The following is a 12,553-nucleotide window of genomic DNA, read 5'->3' as shown; positions in this document are numbered from 1 at the left end:
TTGGTTTCTATAGCATGATTTTTAAATACTCAAGAATGAAAGGCAACATTTTTCTAGTCGTAGCTCCTGACTAGCTTGATAAGAAATCTTGTATCGACCATTGAACTTTAAGCCCAGGACGGATTTTACCTGCCTCGTCTGCCACTGTTCTGTATGTCCAGTCCCTAACCATCCTGATACATAATACATGTTAAACTGAATGTAAATCAATTGTGTCCTCAGGAGCAGTCAGAAACCAACACGGGATCCACCCAGGACATAGTCGGCCAGTCAGTCTTTAATAATAGTGTGACAGAAATCAATCCCTGAAACGCACCGCTCAGAAGAATGTGCTTTTCCCCTGGGGTTTCCAGGCAGGTAGTTGAGAATTAGCTTGCTGATTGTTGAGAAATAAGTTTTTGGAGCAATGGATATTCCAAAAGTGCCGGTGTATCTCCTCTACAGAAAGTCAAAGAAAAGCTGGTGTGCCATGCCATGATCGGGGCACAAAAGGGGAAGAGCTTGGTGATGACTGTGAATATCCTCTGTGAGTTTATAGCGCCACTTATCCAGCTGTCCACGAAACAGCTCATATACCGACTGGAGAAGGTCAGTGTGGCTTGCTGCCCGGGGTGGGTCGCGGAGGGGTCAGCATGTTCACATTTTCATTTTGGAAGCTAAATTAATGGGAAGACTGTTGACACCCACACCCAGCCAGTGTTTTTTAAGCTTCAGAGGCCAATACACATTGAATTAAAACTTCTGAATCTAAACCTACTTTCCTCTGAAATGTAAATTGCTATGGAAATTCTACTTCCATCATTCCTGATTTAGAAGACCAAAGTAAGTGAAGGGGTATTCCAGCACACTGAAAATGCATTTTAGTTTATCTTTTTGCTCTAACTAGATTAAATAAACATCACAGTATAGAAAGGGTTGGAGTAGAATTATTGATAATTATAATCAGTAAGAATAGGTGCCACTAGCAACCTCTTTGACCTCAGCCGTAGTAACTTCTTACTAGACATGTCGCCGGAGGCGAGGGAAACAAAAGGAAACACAAGCTGTTGGGATTTCATCAAGATATAAAGCTTCTGCACAGCAGAGGAAGCAATCATAAAACTAAAAGGCAGCCTGTATTTGCAAATGACATATCTGATAGAGGGTTAGTATCCAAAATCTATAAGGAACTTATCAAACTCAATACCCAAAGAACAAATAATCCAGTTAAGGCATGGGCAGAAGACATGAATAGACACTTCTGTAAAAAAACACATCCGGATGGCTAACAGACAAAACAAAATGTGCCCAACATCACTCAGCATCAGGGAAATATAGATCAAAACCACAATGAAATGCCACCTCACACCAGTCAGAACAGCTCAAACTAACGCAAGAAACCACAGGTGTTGGTGAGGGTGACGAGAAGGGGGAACCCTCTTACACTGTTGGTGGGAATGCAAGCTGGTGCAGCCACTCTAGAAAACAGAATGGAGGTTCCTCAAAAATAACACTAGAGCTACCCTATGATCCAGCAATTGCACTACTGGGTATTTACCCAAAGGATACAAAAATGCAGATTTGAAAAGGTTCACACACCCCAGTGTTTATAGCAGCATAATCAACAGTAGCTAACTATTGAGAGAGACCAAATATCCATCAAATGATGAATGGTTAAAGATGTGATAGATATAGTGGAATATTACTCAGCCATCAAAAAGAATGAAATCTTGCCAGTCATGAAGACACAGATGGAGCTAGAGTATATTATGCTAAGTGAAATAAGTCAATCCGAGGAAGACAGATACCATGTGATTTCATATGTGGAATGTAAGAAACAAAACAGATAAACATATCAGAGGGGGAAAAGAAGAAGAATGGGAAACAAACCAGAAGAGACTGTTAATGACATGGAATAAACTAAGGGTTGATGGAGGGAGGTGGGTAGGGGATGGGCTGGATGGGTGATGGGCATTAAGGAGGGCACTTCTGAGGAACCCTGGGTGTTGTACATAAGTGATGAACCACTGAATTCTACTCCAGAAATCAATATTGCACTGTATGTTAAATAACTAGAATTTAAATAAAAATTTGAAGAAAAAAAAAAGAATAGCCACCACTTAACTGAATGGTATCCAGTGGCATCAAGCTGTGCTTCTCACATGCACTTTCCCAGCTGTTTCCTCACAACAATCTGTGCTGTATCTTCTGTTGTCATTCCCATTACACATGTGAGGAAATGGAAATGGAAATGGAAGCTGTTTTGCAGATCACCTAACACCACCTGAGAATTATCAACTTAAACAGATTCACACTCTTTAATATATGTGGCTATAAATGCCCATGACTTATATGGCCATTGGGGACATGCAATGAATGGAAGAGGCAGAGGATGGGGAAAGCTGGGAATGGTCGCTGCTTGGTGCAGGGGGTCAGGATGGTGAGGAGGTGGGCGACACATCACAGCAGGATGTCGCCTATTCCTAAGCAGACTTCCATCCTAGAATTACGTAAAATCCAAACCAGAGATGTAGAGAATATCTCTTCCAAGCTGAGGACTGTATTGGTGCTGGAAATCTGGTGAACCAGCCTGACATAGTCAAAGCTAAGAGACTGGTAGAGGTTAGAGACTAAACAAATTATTAAAATTATTTATTTAAGATTCAGTCTTAAACAGTGCCATGGAAAAAAGATAAAAAGCTCTGTGAGAACATGTCTTGGAGACATGGATTTATTTGTACATGTGATCACAGAGGGCTTCCTTCAGCAAGGGCCTCACGCTGAGACTTGAAGGAGAAATAGAAGTTAGTCTGGTGACGAGGGCAGGGCAGAGAATCACAAGCAGAGGGAACAGCACATACAAAGGGCCTGAGTTAGGAAAGAGGTTGGGAGTATACAGAACTGAAAGGTCACCGTAGAGAATGTGCCCAGAATGACGAGAGGGCCATCTAGAGAAAATGGGCAGAGGCCAGATGGGTTTGGCATGACTGGGAGGCATGTTCTTGACTTTGGGTTTTGTTCTGGGTGGCCATTGGAGGGCTATAGGCAGGGAGAGGAGTGACATGGTCAGATGTATTCATTGGAACAGTCATACTGGCTGCCTAATGGAATATTTATCAAGGCCTACCACATACCAGGCACTGTGTTGAGACTAGGGATAGAACAGTGAGAATAGTCCCTCCCAGATGAACCTCACAGCCAACTGGGAAAACTAAGTATTAATTAAGCTGTTGTTCCATAGTGTGGAACATATGTAATCAAAGCTAGGTCCTGACGTGGTGTCCTACAGATGGACTGAGTTTGGCAGTGCCTAACTGATTATGGAGCAAGCCACCAGGAATCCTTGTTACCTGGAGACTCGCAGGGAATGTTCAAGACCATTGTTTCTGGTAGTGGATTCCATTATATTTCGTTCATATTAAACATCTCTTGAGCATCCACCGTAGATAAAGTGCTCTGCTAGGAGATGAATAAGGGAGCTTATAATCAAGGAGGGGAGGGCAGGTGTACAAGTTCACTTCAAACCAACAGATAATTTGGGGGCACTTACATCATATGGCAGCAAAGACACAGCAAAACCCTGGCTTAATAGGCTACCGGGGAAAGTAGACTTTGAAGAAGTAGGATAGGGGTTTCAGTTACAGGATGGTCAACTGTAACAAGCTCTATGAGATATATAAAAATTAATACTACACGAGTTCCTGCTTAGTTATTACATTTTCATTACTCTATCTTAAAATTTTCCTTTTAAAGTAATCAGAAGAGAAATTTATTGGCAACAGCTGCACCAAATCCAATGGCATTGCATTTCCTCTAAATTTGGTTATTCAGAGAGAATTCAGCAAATATTTATTGAATATTTTATGCAAGACATTACAGTGTATATTAAATATGCAGCCTGGTTTCTTATTAGATTTTTTTTGTGAACCTATAAACACTCATAAAAATGTGTGCATAGTGTTCCTTTCCTTCTTTTTATATCCTTAAGCCTTAGGTGTTTTTTTTTAATTCTTGTTTAAATCTCTGTTATCACTAGAATAAAAGAGCAAATATTTTGAATATGATAGCAACTTATTGAATTAAGAAACAAATTATCATAACTCTGTGTTCATTTGTTTTTGCCCTTCTCTTCTTCCCCCCAAATATCATAAGTGTGAACTCTGTTCAACTACTGTGTTTTTCATTATTTCCCACTCACATGTAAGCCATACCAGGGACAATGAAGAAATGCAACTTTATTAACCAGCGTGCCCAAGAGGCCTGTTGGTGTTGGTGTTCCGAGTTAATTATGTAACACCCAATTATTTGTCCTGTCTCTTTTGGGGCTCAAGGCAGTGGGTCTGATTTAGGACGTTAGATACCAGGACGTTAGATATCTGATGATACCAGCCCTGCCTATGGGAAGAATTCTTCTATAACCATTTCCTCAGATTTGATCTACTTTATAACTGTGGGACCACTCATAACCACACAGATAAAGCCACATCTCTGTGGAACTGAAAAGGTCAACTGAAAGTAGCAGCCAGTTTGCTTCATGAAGTCCAGCAGCAAATCCTGTCTCCTGATATGTGGGGAGACAAACAACCCAGAGAGAAGGGGTCATTTTAAAATAGAATGGCTCTGTGTGCATCGACTCCTTGTCATCGCTAACCTCTAAATGGCCTCTTGCCAAAACCAACCAAGTATGGCTTCTTCACGTCACGGCTTCCTGAGGTGACAGAGCTGTCTGAAGGAAGGTCACTGGGTGGTTAGCCTTTGTATGGCCCCAACGTGCTGCTTCATTCCTTCCCCGAACTGTATTATATCATCTGCAAATACAAGGTGAAGTCAGTACCTTCACCTTGTGAAGGGAAACAATGGCTGGCATCTCATGCCAAGTGCCAGACTGAACCCCTGAACAAACTCTGGGCGTGCACGGGGGACCGGTTGGGTACAACTAAGGCAGAGGAGGCTTAAGCCAGCTGTTAAGAACTGAATGTTTGTGTCCCCCCGAACCCTCGACCCCAGATTCATAGACTGAACTCCTAATCCTCAGAGTGGTGATGCTGGAGGTGGGGCCTTTGGGAGGTAATGAAGTCGTGAAGACAGAGCCCTCAGGAATGGGATGAGTGCCCTGAAATTCGAGACAAGAGAGATGATCTCCCTCTCAGCCATGTGAGAAGACAGCCGTCTAAGCCAGACACCAGATCTGCTGGCACCTTGATCTTGGACTCTCTAGCCTCCAGAACTCTGAGACAGAAATGTCTGTTGCTTAAAGCACCCTGCCTATGACATTCATTATAGCAGCCCAAACTGACAGAGACATCACCGGCCCTGGTTCCCTGAGCCCCTCCGAGCTAGAACCAGGGGACAGGGACCACAGCAGAAGGAAGACTGTGTCAAACAAAGAAGCAGGGACCGAGTCTGACCAAAATATAGAATCAGAAGGATTTAACTGAAATTGGAACAAGGAGAAAAAGCAAATCAAAACAATGAGGCCTGGTGAAAACAGGCTAGAGTTGTGGGCATGATTGGTGGGAGGCTCTCTTCAGAAGCCAGAGACTGAGCTTGTGGTTACCTCCTGCTGATAGTAAAGGATACCCTTTCCACAGCACATGAGAAATAACATGGGCTCCCACATCAGAATGAGAAAAATGTTCAGCTAAAGATCCATTTCTGATGCTTTCTCCAGTTGGAAAACGAAATTTGATGTGTCTAAGAAAGTGAAGAGAAGCTTCTAAATCAACTATCCCAGTCTTACCAGGAAAAATGTACAGGAAATGGTTGTGAACATTTGTCACTGTAACAATATATTGCAAACATATAAATTTTTGCAACTTGGATATTTTAAGCATAGAAGAAATATTGTAAAAGGAAAATGTTCTGTTCCTTATAATGAGGCAGGGTTCTTCTACAAGATATCACTAATTTATTAAATTTTGTTTTATGATACTAGAAACCTATAGTAACAGTACTATTGAGAGGCATGGCTTGTATAGGTGTGTTTACCCTGGTAACAAAAGAGTAAGAAATCTAATCTGTGTTTTCTGGCTTACGTAAGTTCATTTATCAATAGTCCACTGTAAATTCCAAATGATTTATTTAAATCCACTCAAGAGAAAAAGGCAGCGAGCAAGGATGGGTAGGGAATGCTAATTTTACTGTTAACAATGAACATGAGACTTTGGCTGCTAAAGGCTTACTATTTTTGCCATAACTCGCTTTCCTCTTTTTCCTCTTTTGCAGAAACCTAACACTATCCTGGAACCTGATTACCAGCCCTTGGTTATAAAGAACATTTCCACCCTGCCCGTGAATGTGTTACTTTCAACAAGCGGACCCTTCTTTATCTGCGAGACTGATAAATCTCCCCTGCCATTAATTCCTGAGGTAAGTTGACAGAAGGCTGTCCTAACGAGCTCCTGGGAGAGTTGTGTGTGTGACAAAGGCAGAGAACAATGTCAGTATACTACCTAATTTCCGTCTAGACAAATAGAAAGAATTCAAGAAACAAAGAGGGAAGAATATAGACACTTTTAAATGTCATAAACTCCGATGTCAACCAACTGTTATTAACAGTGCAAGAACTTTGGCTCATTATGATGACCCTTCATTCCTGCCTATTGGAATCTTCAGAAAACAGTGACTTCCCACTGATGACAATAGAGATCTTTTAATTCTACTTTCTCAAATCAGACCAAAGCTCCCTACTCTAGCCAACAGGAAGTAGCTAAAACCAGTCCCTAGACCAGAGAGCCCATCTCCAGATACTAAGAAATCCAAACTGGGCCGAAGGAGAAGGCTGTGAGCTTACCGAGCCCCCGGTCTGAGGCAGGACGCAGTGTTCTCTAAATATCCCTACAGGATCACCGCCGTGGTTCTTTGCTGGACATGAGGACACCAGTGGAAATGGTCAGGCCATAGGGCAGGTGGCACAGAAGAGCCGTAGGGAAGGAGGGAAGGAGAAACCAGATCCACACACCGCTGTGCTCAGCTTCCCAGGCTAGGGAGACAGCTCATGACGGAGTGACATAAAGGAGGAAGGGAGGCCAGGCAGTGACAGCGCGACCTCAGAAGAGGGAACCTATGACTGAAGATTTGCTGTGAGATTCACTCAGGGAAATGGATCCTGGGGGGAGCGGGGGTACAGAACTGCTTAGGGAGAGGGTTGCCTACGGTACCCAGCTGGTGGCTGTAAACTGCATGACCACACTCCCCTCCCCACCCCCAATTCTTTACTGGGTTACCTTCAAGCCTGAGCTGGGGGGGAAAAAACAGCTAAGATCTTTGAACAGAAGAATAAAATACAGAAGAGGCAGAAGAAAAACCTACTGCCAGGGAACCTACACAAGGAGGAAAACCAAAAGTATAAATGTTGTTCTCTACAGTCTCAAAGAAATGATAGATGGTATGACCTATCTTTAAAACAAAAACAAAAACAAAAAAACTTAAAGATGAGATACAAGTGTTCTAAGTGGAGACAAAGACTAAACTCAGAGCAAAGGAGAACAAGTGGGATGACAAAATGAAAATTCAGACATGACCAGCTTTCTCACTCTAGGTGGTAGATCAGGCCCACTCTCTTGTCCCTCCTGAAACCTTAAGATAAAAGTAGAAATGATCAGAAGCCCAGAACAATGAAATCAAGTGAGAAGAGGATAGAGATAACCAAATAATAAGAGATTTGAACAAATTCTAGAAGAGAGAATGAGGATGGGATGGGTTGACAAAAAGCCACAAAAACCTGCATTCTAGAAAGTTCTCCAGTGAAATCTCAAAGATGTTGGAGTCATTCAGCCTAAATAGCCTGAGATCAGAGGTAAGAAGTGTGAAGCAAGCACTAGAAATAGAGGAATTCCACGTGCACTAGACAGCTGTCCCTCCTGACCCCACACAAAAAATGTGGGCAGCTGGCTCTTATCCTAAGACCTAAAGATAAGTGCTCTTTCCCATAGAAACTGGTAAAAATGTCAGGGGAAATCTGATGTTTCTAGTGTGAGTTTCACCCCTTCAGCATTATGCCTGGCATCTGGGGTATGTCCACAACTTGATCATCCCATCTCTGCCCAAGGAAGCTGTTCCATGGACCAGCACCATAATATGAATTGAGACAAGACAGCCTCTGGATTGTTGGGATGCCAGGTTGGGTCAGGAACTACTGCTTCTTGTAGTAGCTCTTAAAGTGCAGTCTGACCTTTCATATTATTTGCATGTATAACTTTAATAAAAGCATATGTACAGTTTAAAAAAATAAAGAGCCCCTACAAATCCATAGGAAAAATACCAACAGCCCATTAGGAAAATAGACAAGGGAAATGAACAGAGTTCACCGAAAGAAAAATAAAGCAGTTCTTAAACATGAAAATGTGCTCAACTTTAATTACATTAGAAGAAATGAAATTCAAATTACGAGGAAACACATTTTTTTCCTATCAGGTTAGCAAAGAGCAAAAATTGGGTAGTTTTCTGTGTTGGGAAGGCATGTGGAAACAGTGTTGGGAAAGGCATACATCAGGTGATATGGCTACAGCTGTGAAAATTTAAATTTTAAATTTTAATTTAAAATTTTAAATGCCCATACCCTTTGATCTACTTCTTCTATTGCTAAGAATTTACCCTTCAGCTGAATTTACCCTTCAGCAAGGTTATTCATTGAGGCATTGATAATAAGAGCAAAATATTGGGAGCCAAAATCTATCAGTAGGAGATTGGTTAAGTCAGTGTTGGCAGAATTTTATGATGGAATAAAATGCTGCTACAAAGCAACTCCATATGCACTGATGGGTGATCTCCCAGTGGAAAAAGCAAGTGGCGAAACAGGAGCGCACAGTATGCTCTCATGTGTATAAAAAATTGTAAAAATACATACCTGAACATGATTTTCTATTCATACAATATCTCCAACAGGGATAAGCAAGACACTTGTGACCTTGGTTACTTCAGGGAAGGGGAACTAGTTGGCTTGAATAAGAGGTTTCGATTTTTTAAAGTCCATACCTTGTCCTGGGACAGAACGTTATGAAATATTCAACAGGGAGACATATCTTAGTGAAGTTCCTGGCCTTACTGAGACCCAAAGAGTTCTATGGTCTCTAAGCAGAAAAGAAAGGGCCAGTCAAGGGAGGAGTTTAGACTCAGCACAGACTTCTCCATGATAATACTTAATGCCAGATGACAAGGGAGCAATTACTACAGAGTTTTCCAAGAAAGAGCAACCCAGCTACCGTCTTTTGAGCGTAAAGACAACAGGCAGACACTCTCAGAATGCGAGAATCAATGAACACAGCTTTCAGACAACTGGGGCCTACAACAGGAGAAAGAACATACAATGCAGGAGAAGAACCGAATAAAGCTCTCGGCAATGGAAAAGCCTCGAAGGGAAAGACTGGTGGGAAGCACTGAGCTATAGAACTGAGACTACAGACTTTGGTGGTTATGACTTGGGAGCAGAATGTTTGAAAGCTCTACATTTAAAAAGGAACACTACAGCCAATAAAAACTGGGAGGTGCAGGGAGCATAAGTGTGTTGACATTTCCTTCCTTTTTATAGGCGGCCTCAGTAAGCTATTAGCTAAATTTGAAACTGCTTAATACTTAGCTATCTTCTTGATCATAAAGGGATACTAGTAGTAATCGGCATTCATATACCATACTTGCACTGTGTGCCAGGCACTGCTCTGAACACATTACATAAATATTAACTCATTTTAGCCTCTTAAAAAAAAAGTAGGGACTGTTATTACCCCTATTTCACAGATAGAGAAGCTGAGGTCTAGGAAGTCTAGGCAGCTTTCCTCATATTCACAGAGCTGGTAACTGGCAGAAGCCAGATTTGGACCCAAGCAGTCTGGCTCCAGAGTCAGAATATTTTTTTTCAGGTGGTTTTTGTTTTAGTTTTTGTTTTTAGGAAAAACCCAAATACTTAAAAAATTAGTCTAATTTCATTTTTTGTAAAAATTATATTTACCCATCCGTTCTGTCTGGACTCATGTTTAAAAAACGTTAACTCTGAGAAATAACATGTGGTGACATTGTAGATGAGTTTCTCCTTTTTCTTTTTTGTGCTTTTACACGTAATGCAGCCTTCTGCAGCTGTGTATCGTTTCTACAAAACGACAAAGGGGAGAAAGCCTTTAAGTCGATCTTCGAAGATACTGAAATGGCAAGCCTCATAGTCACTCGTGCTGGACATGGCGGCAGCCGCAGGAATGCGCTGTCGGTGTGCCCTGGCCACCCGCACAGGGGGCCGGCTGTGCTCGCGGATGGGATGAACAGACTGAAGGGTCCCTGCCCTTCCTCTGGTTCTTGAGTCAGGTGGTTGGCTTTAGCCATCGAAGCCATCTAATCCTGTCACACTGAGGTGCACAGGGAAACACCTGAACCCTCCAACTCCCAACTCCGCAGAGAGGCAAGAAGAGCTCTGTAAAACACTCAGTCCTGCCTCTGACTGCCTCGGGGCGCTTTCTGCAAAACCAGGAGGTGCCTTTCCTGCGGATTAACTGTGGGAATTGAGCAACTCCTAGGAAAGCCAGCTGGTAGACAGGCTTTGTATCCTAAGGTGTTCCAGTGATCTTGGCGGCAAGGAACACATGAGGATTTGCATCAGAGAGAGAAAAGGATAAACACCGTCCACTAAACAAACTCTGCCAAGCTCCCAAGTGTCATTTTAAGTTGAATGGAAAACAGCAGAAAGTAGCTAACACGGTGCTTAAGAGTTAGAATTGGAGGCAGGAGTAAAGAAATTAAATTGCCTCATCCATCCCTTTCTGGGTCACCTGGTCCAGAGCCCCTCCCCCAGGGCTGTAGAAGGCTTTTTAAACATTTCTTAAGCAGCGGATTTTTCCCACTTGTCTAGGAAGAGCATTTTAAAATCTAATTCATTTTCAGTTAAGAGTATTTTATAATAGTTATTCATTGCAGACTTTCCCTTTTGCAACTCCTCAATCCTTGTCACTCCACAACTATTACCAAAATCCTTTCCTTCAGATGATTCTTATCCAGATTCTCCTTGCTTTTGTTTCCAACTAATAAAATATGTGTGTGTGCCTTTATGTATATAAAACACCTATAGTTATCGATATAGTATAGATATCTATATAGATTTAGATATACAAGCTATTTAATTATGCATAGGTGTGAACATATAATTAGGACCAAAGAAGTGTGGATATATATGCATTTCATACTAATCTGTGTGTACAGATGTGTGCATCTGTGTTTGTGTATGTGTATGAATACATATAGATCACTTTGGTTGTCTTGTTTCATGGAGCTTGTTGGAAATGCACAAAAGTTAGTAATTCCCCATTATCTTGCTTGTAGCCCATTAAACTGGAGATTGATGGAGAAAAAAAGTTGCTGGTCAAATTCGACCCTTCCTACAGAAACGATTTGAACAACTGGGTGGCAGAAGAGATTCTAGCGATCAAATACATAGAGCACCCCCAAGTAGACAGCCTGAACCTGCGGGGAGAAGTGAACTACCCCAACCTCAGCTTTGAGACCATGGAGCTGGATTTCGGCTGTATCCTGAACGACACCGAGGTCATTCGATACGTGACAATCACCAACTGCAGCCCCTTGCTGGTGAAGTTCCGCTGGTTCTTCCTGGTGGACGACGAGGAAAATCAGATCAGGTACCACGTGCCCAGCAGTCCCTCACAGCCCTTCTCCGCTGGTCCTTCTCCTCTCCTGCAGGCTTTGCACTGGGTTTCCTGAATTCCGTGCGCTGGTCTTTTGAGTTTCAGTTCCGACAGCTAATTATTAACAGAAAGAACAAAGGGCCTCAAATCATGGTTCAATCCTAGATTTTCGAACAGGAAGAGCAGATAAAACATCTTTGAAAACACCAATTACCCACAGATTAGCAGCACAATATCCATAAGCCTGCTTTAATTTTGAATCAAGTGGTTGGATCATTAGAAATTCGCTGCTAAAAAAATGAAGTCTTGATAGCATTCTCTTAAGCATTTCAAACCCAAAGCATGAGTCAAGGATTACGATACAGGGGATATGTGCTGCACTGAGCTCTACGCTCTACATATTTCAGTGGGTTTCGGTCTACCCCATATATATGCACACGTGTCCATGCAGACATATATATCTGCTCAAGGCAGTGGGAGGTGGTGAGTGCCAAAAGAGAAAAGTCGTCTTCACAATATTTGGATTTCAAAGTGTCTCTCTGTTCAATTAAAAGCTAAATCCAAACTTAATTTGGAAAACACTCCTTAAAAGAATATAAACAGCCTGTTTCAGGCCTCAGGAACATTTTCTTGGGAGTCCAAAGCCTCCTTCTTGGATGTTCAGCCGGCTCTGTGTTCGGCACCTGAACGTCCAGGAGCCACTCTGAGTAGGGAAGGCTCATGTTGTTTCCTCGGCTTGTCGGTACTTCCCGTATGCAGCCCTCATCTTGTAGATGACAGCCAGCTTCCCCTTCCCTTGCTTGTTACCACGGTAACCACTGCTTGCTCTGGATGTCTTCTGAAGACATCTAATAGCATTGAAGCCGGGCCGGGGCCTGAACGACGGGCCCTGCTCATTAGGTGCCAAGGACTGTTTCGGTTTGGGATGAAATCAGCCAACCTGACCTAATGAG

The 12,553-nt window shown here is 42.3% G+C and overlaps 1 protein-coding gene across 1 annotated transcript in view; it reads left to right on the top strand.

Annotated features, from left to right (window-relative positions):
* The window catches only part of HYDIN (HYDIN axonemal central pair apparatus protein), a 326,268-nt gene that overhangs the window by 171,036 nt on the left and 142,679 nt on the right, over positions 1–12,553 (top strand). Inside the window, exons 21-23 of the mRNA XM_044255773.1 lie at positions 445–588; positions 6,205–6,348; positions 11,281–11,594. Of these exons, the coding sequence (XP_044111708.1) occupies positions 445–588; positions 6,205–6,348; positions 11,281–11,594 (602 nt within the window). The remainder of the gene's footprint in view (positions 1–444; positions 589–6,204; positions 6,349–11,280; positions 11,595–12,553) is intronic.

Source organism: Neovison vison, chromosome 7, assembly GCF_020171115.1.
Source record: "Neovison vison isolate M4711 chromosome 7, ASM_NN_V1, whole genome shotgun sequence".
Classification (NCBI taxonomy): Eukaryota; Metazoa; Chordata; class Mammalia; order Carnivora; family Mustelidae; genus Neogale; species Neogale vison.
This window is presented reverse-complemented; position numbering and strand designations above follow the sequence as displayed.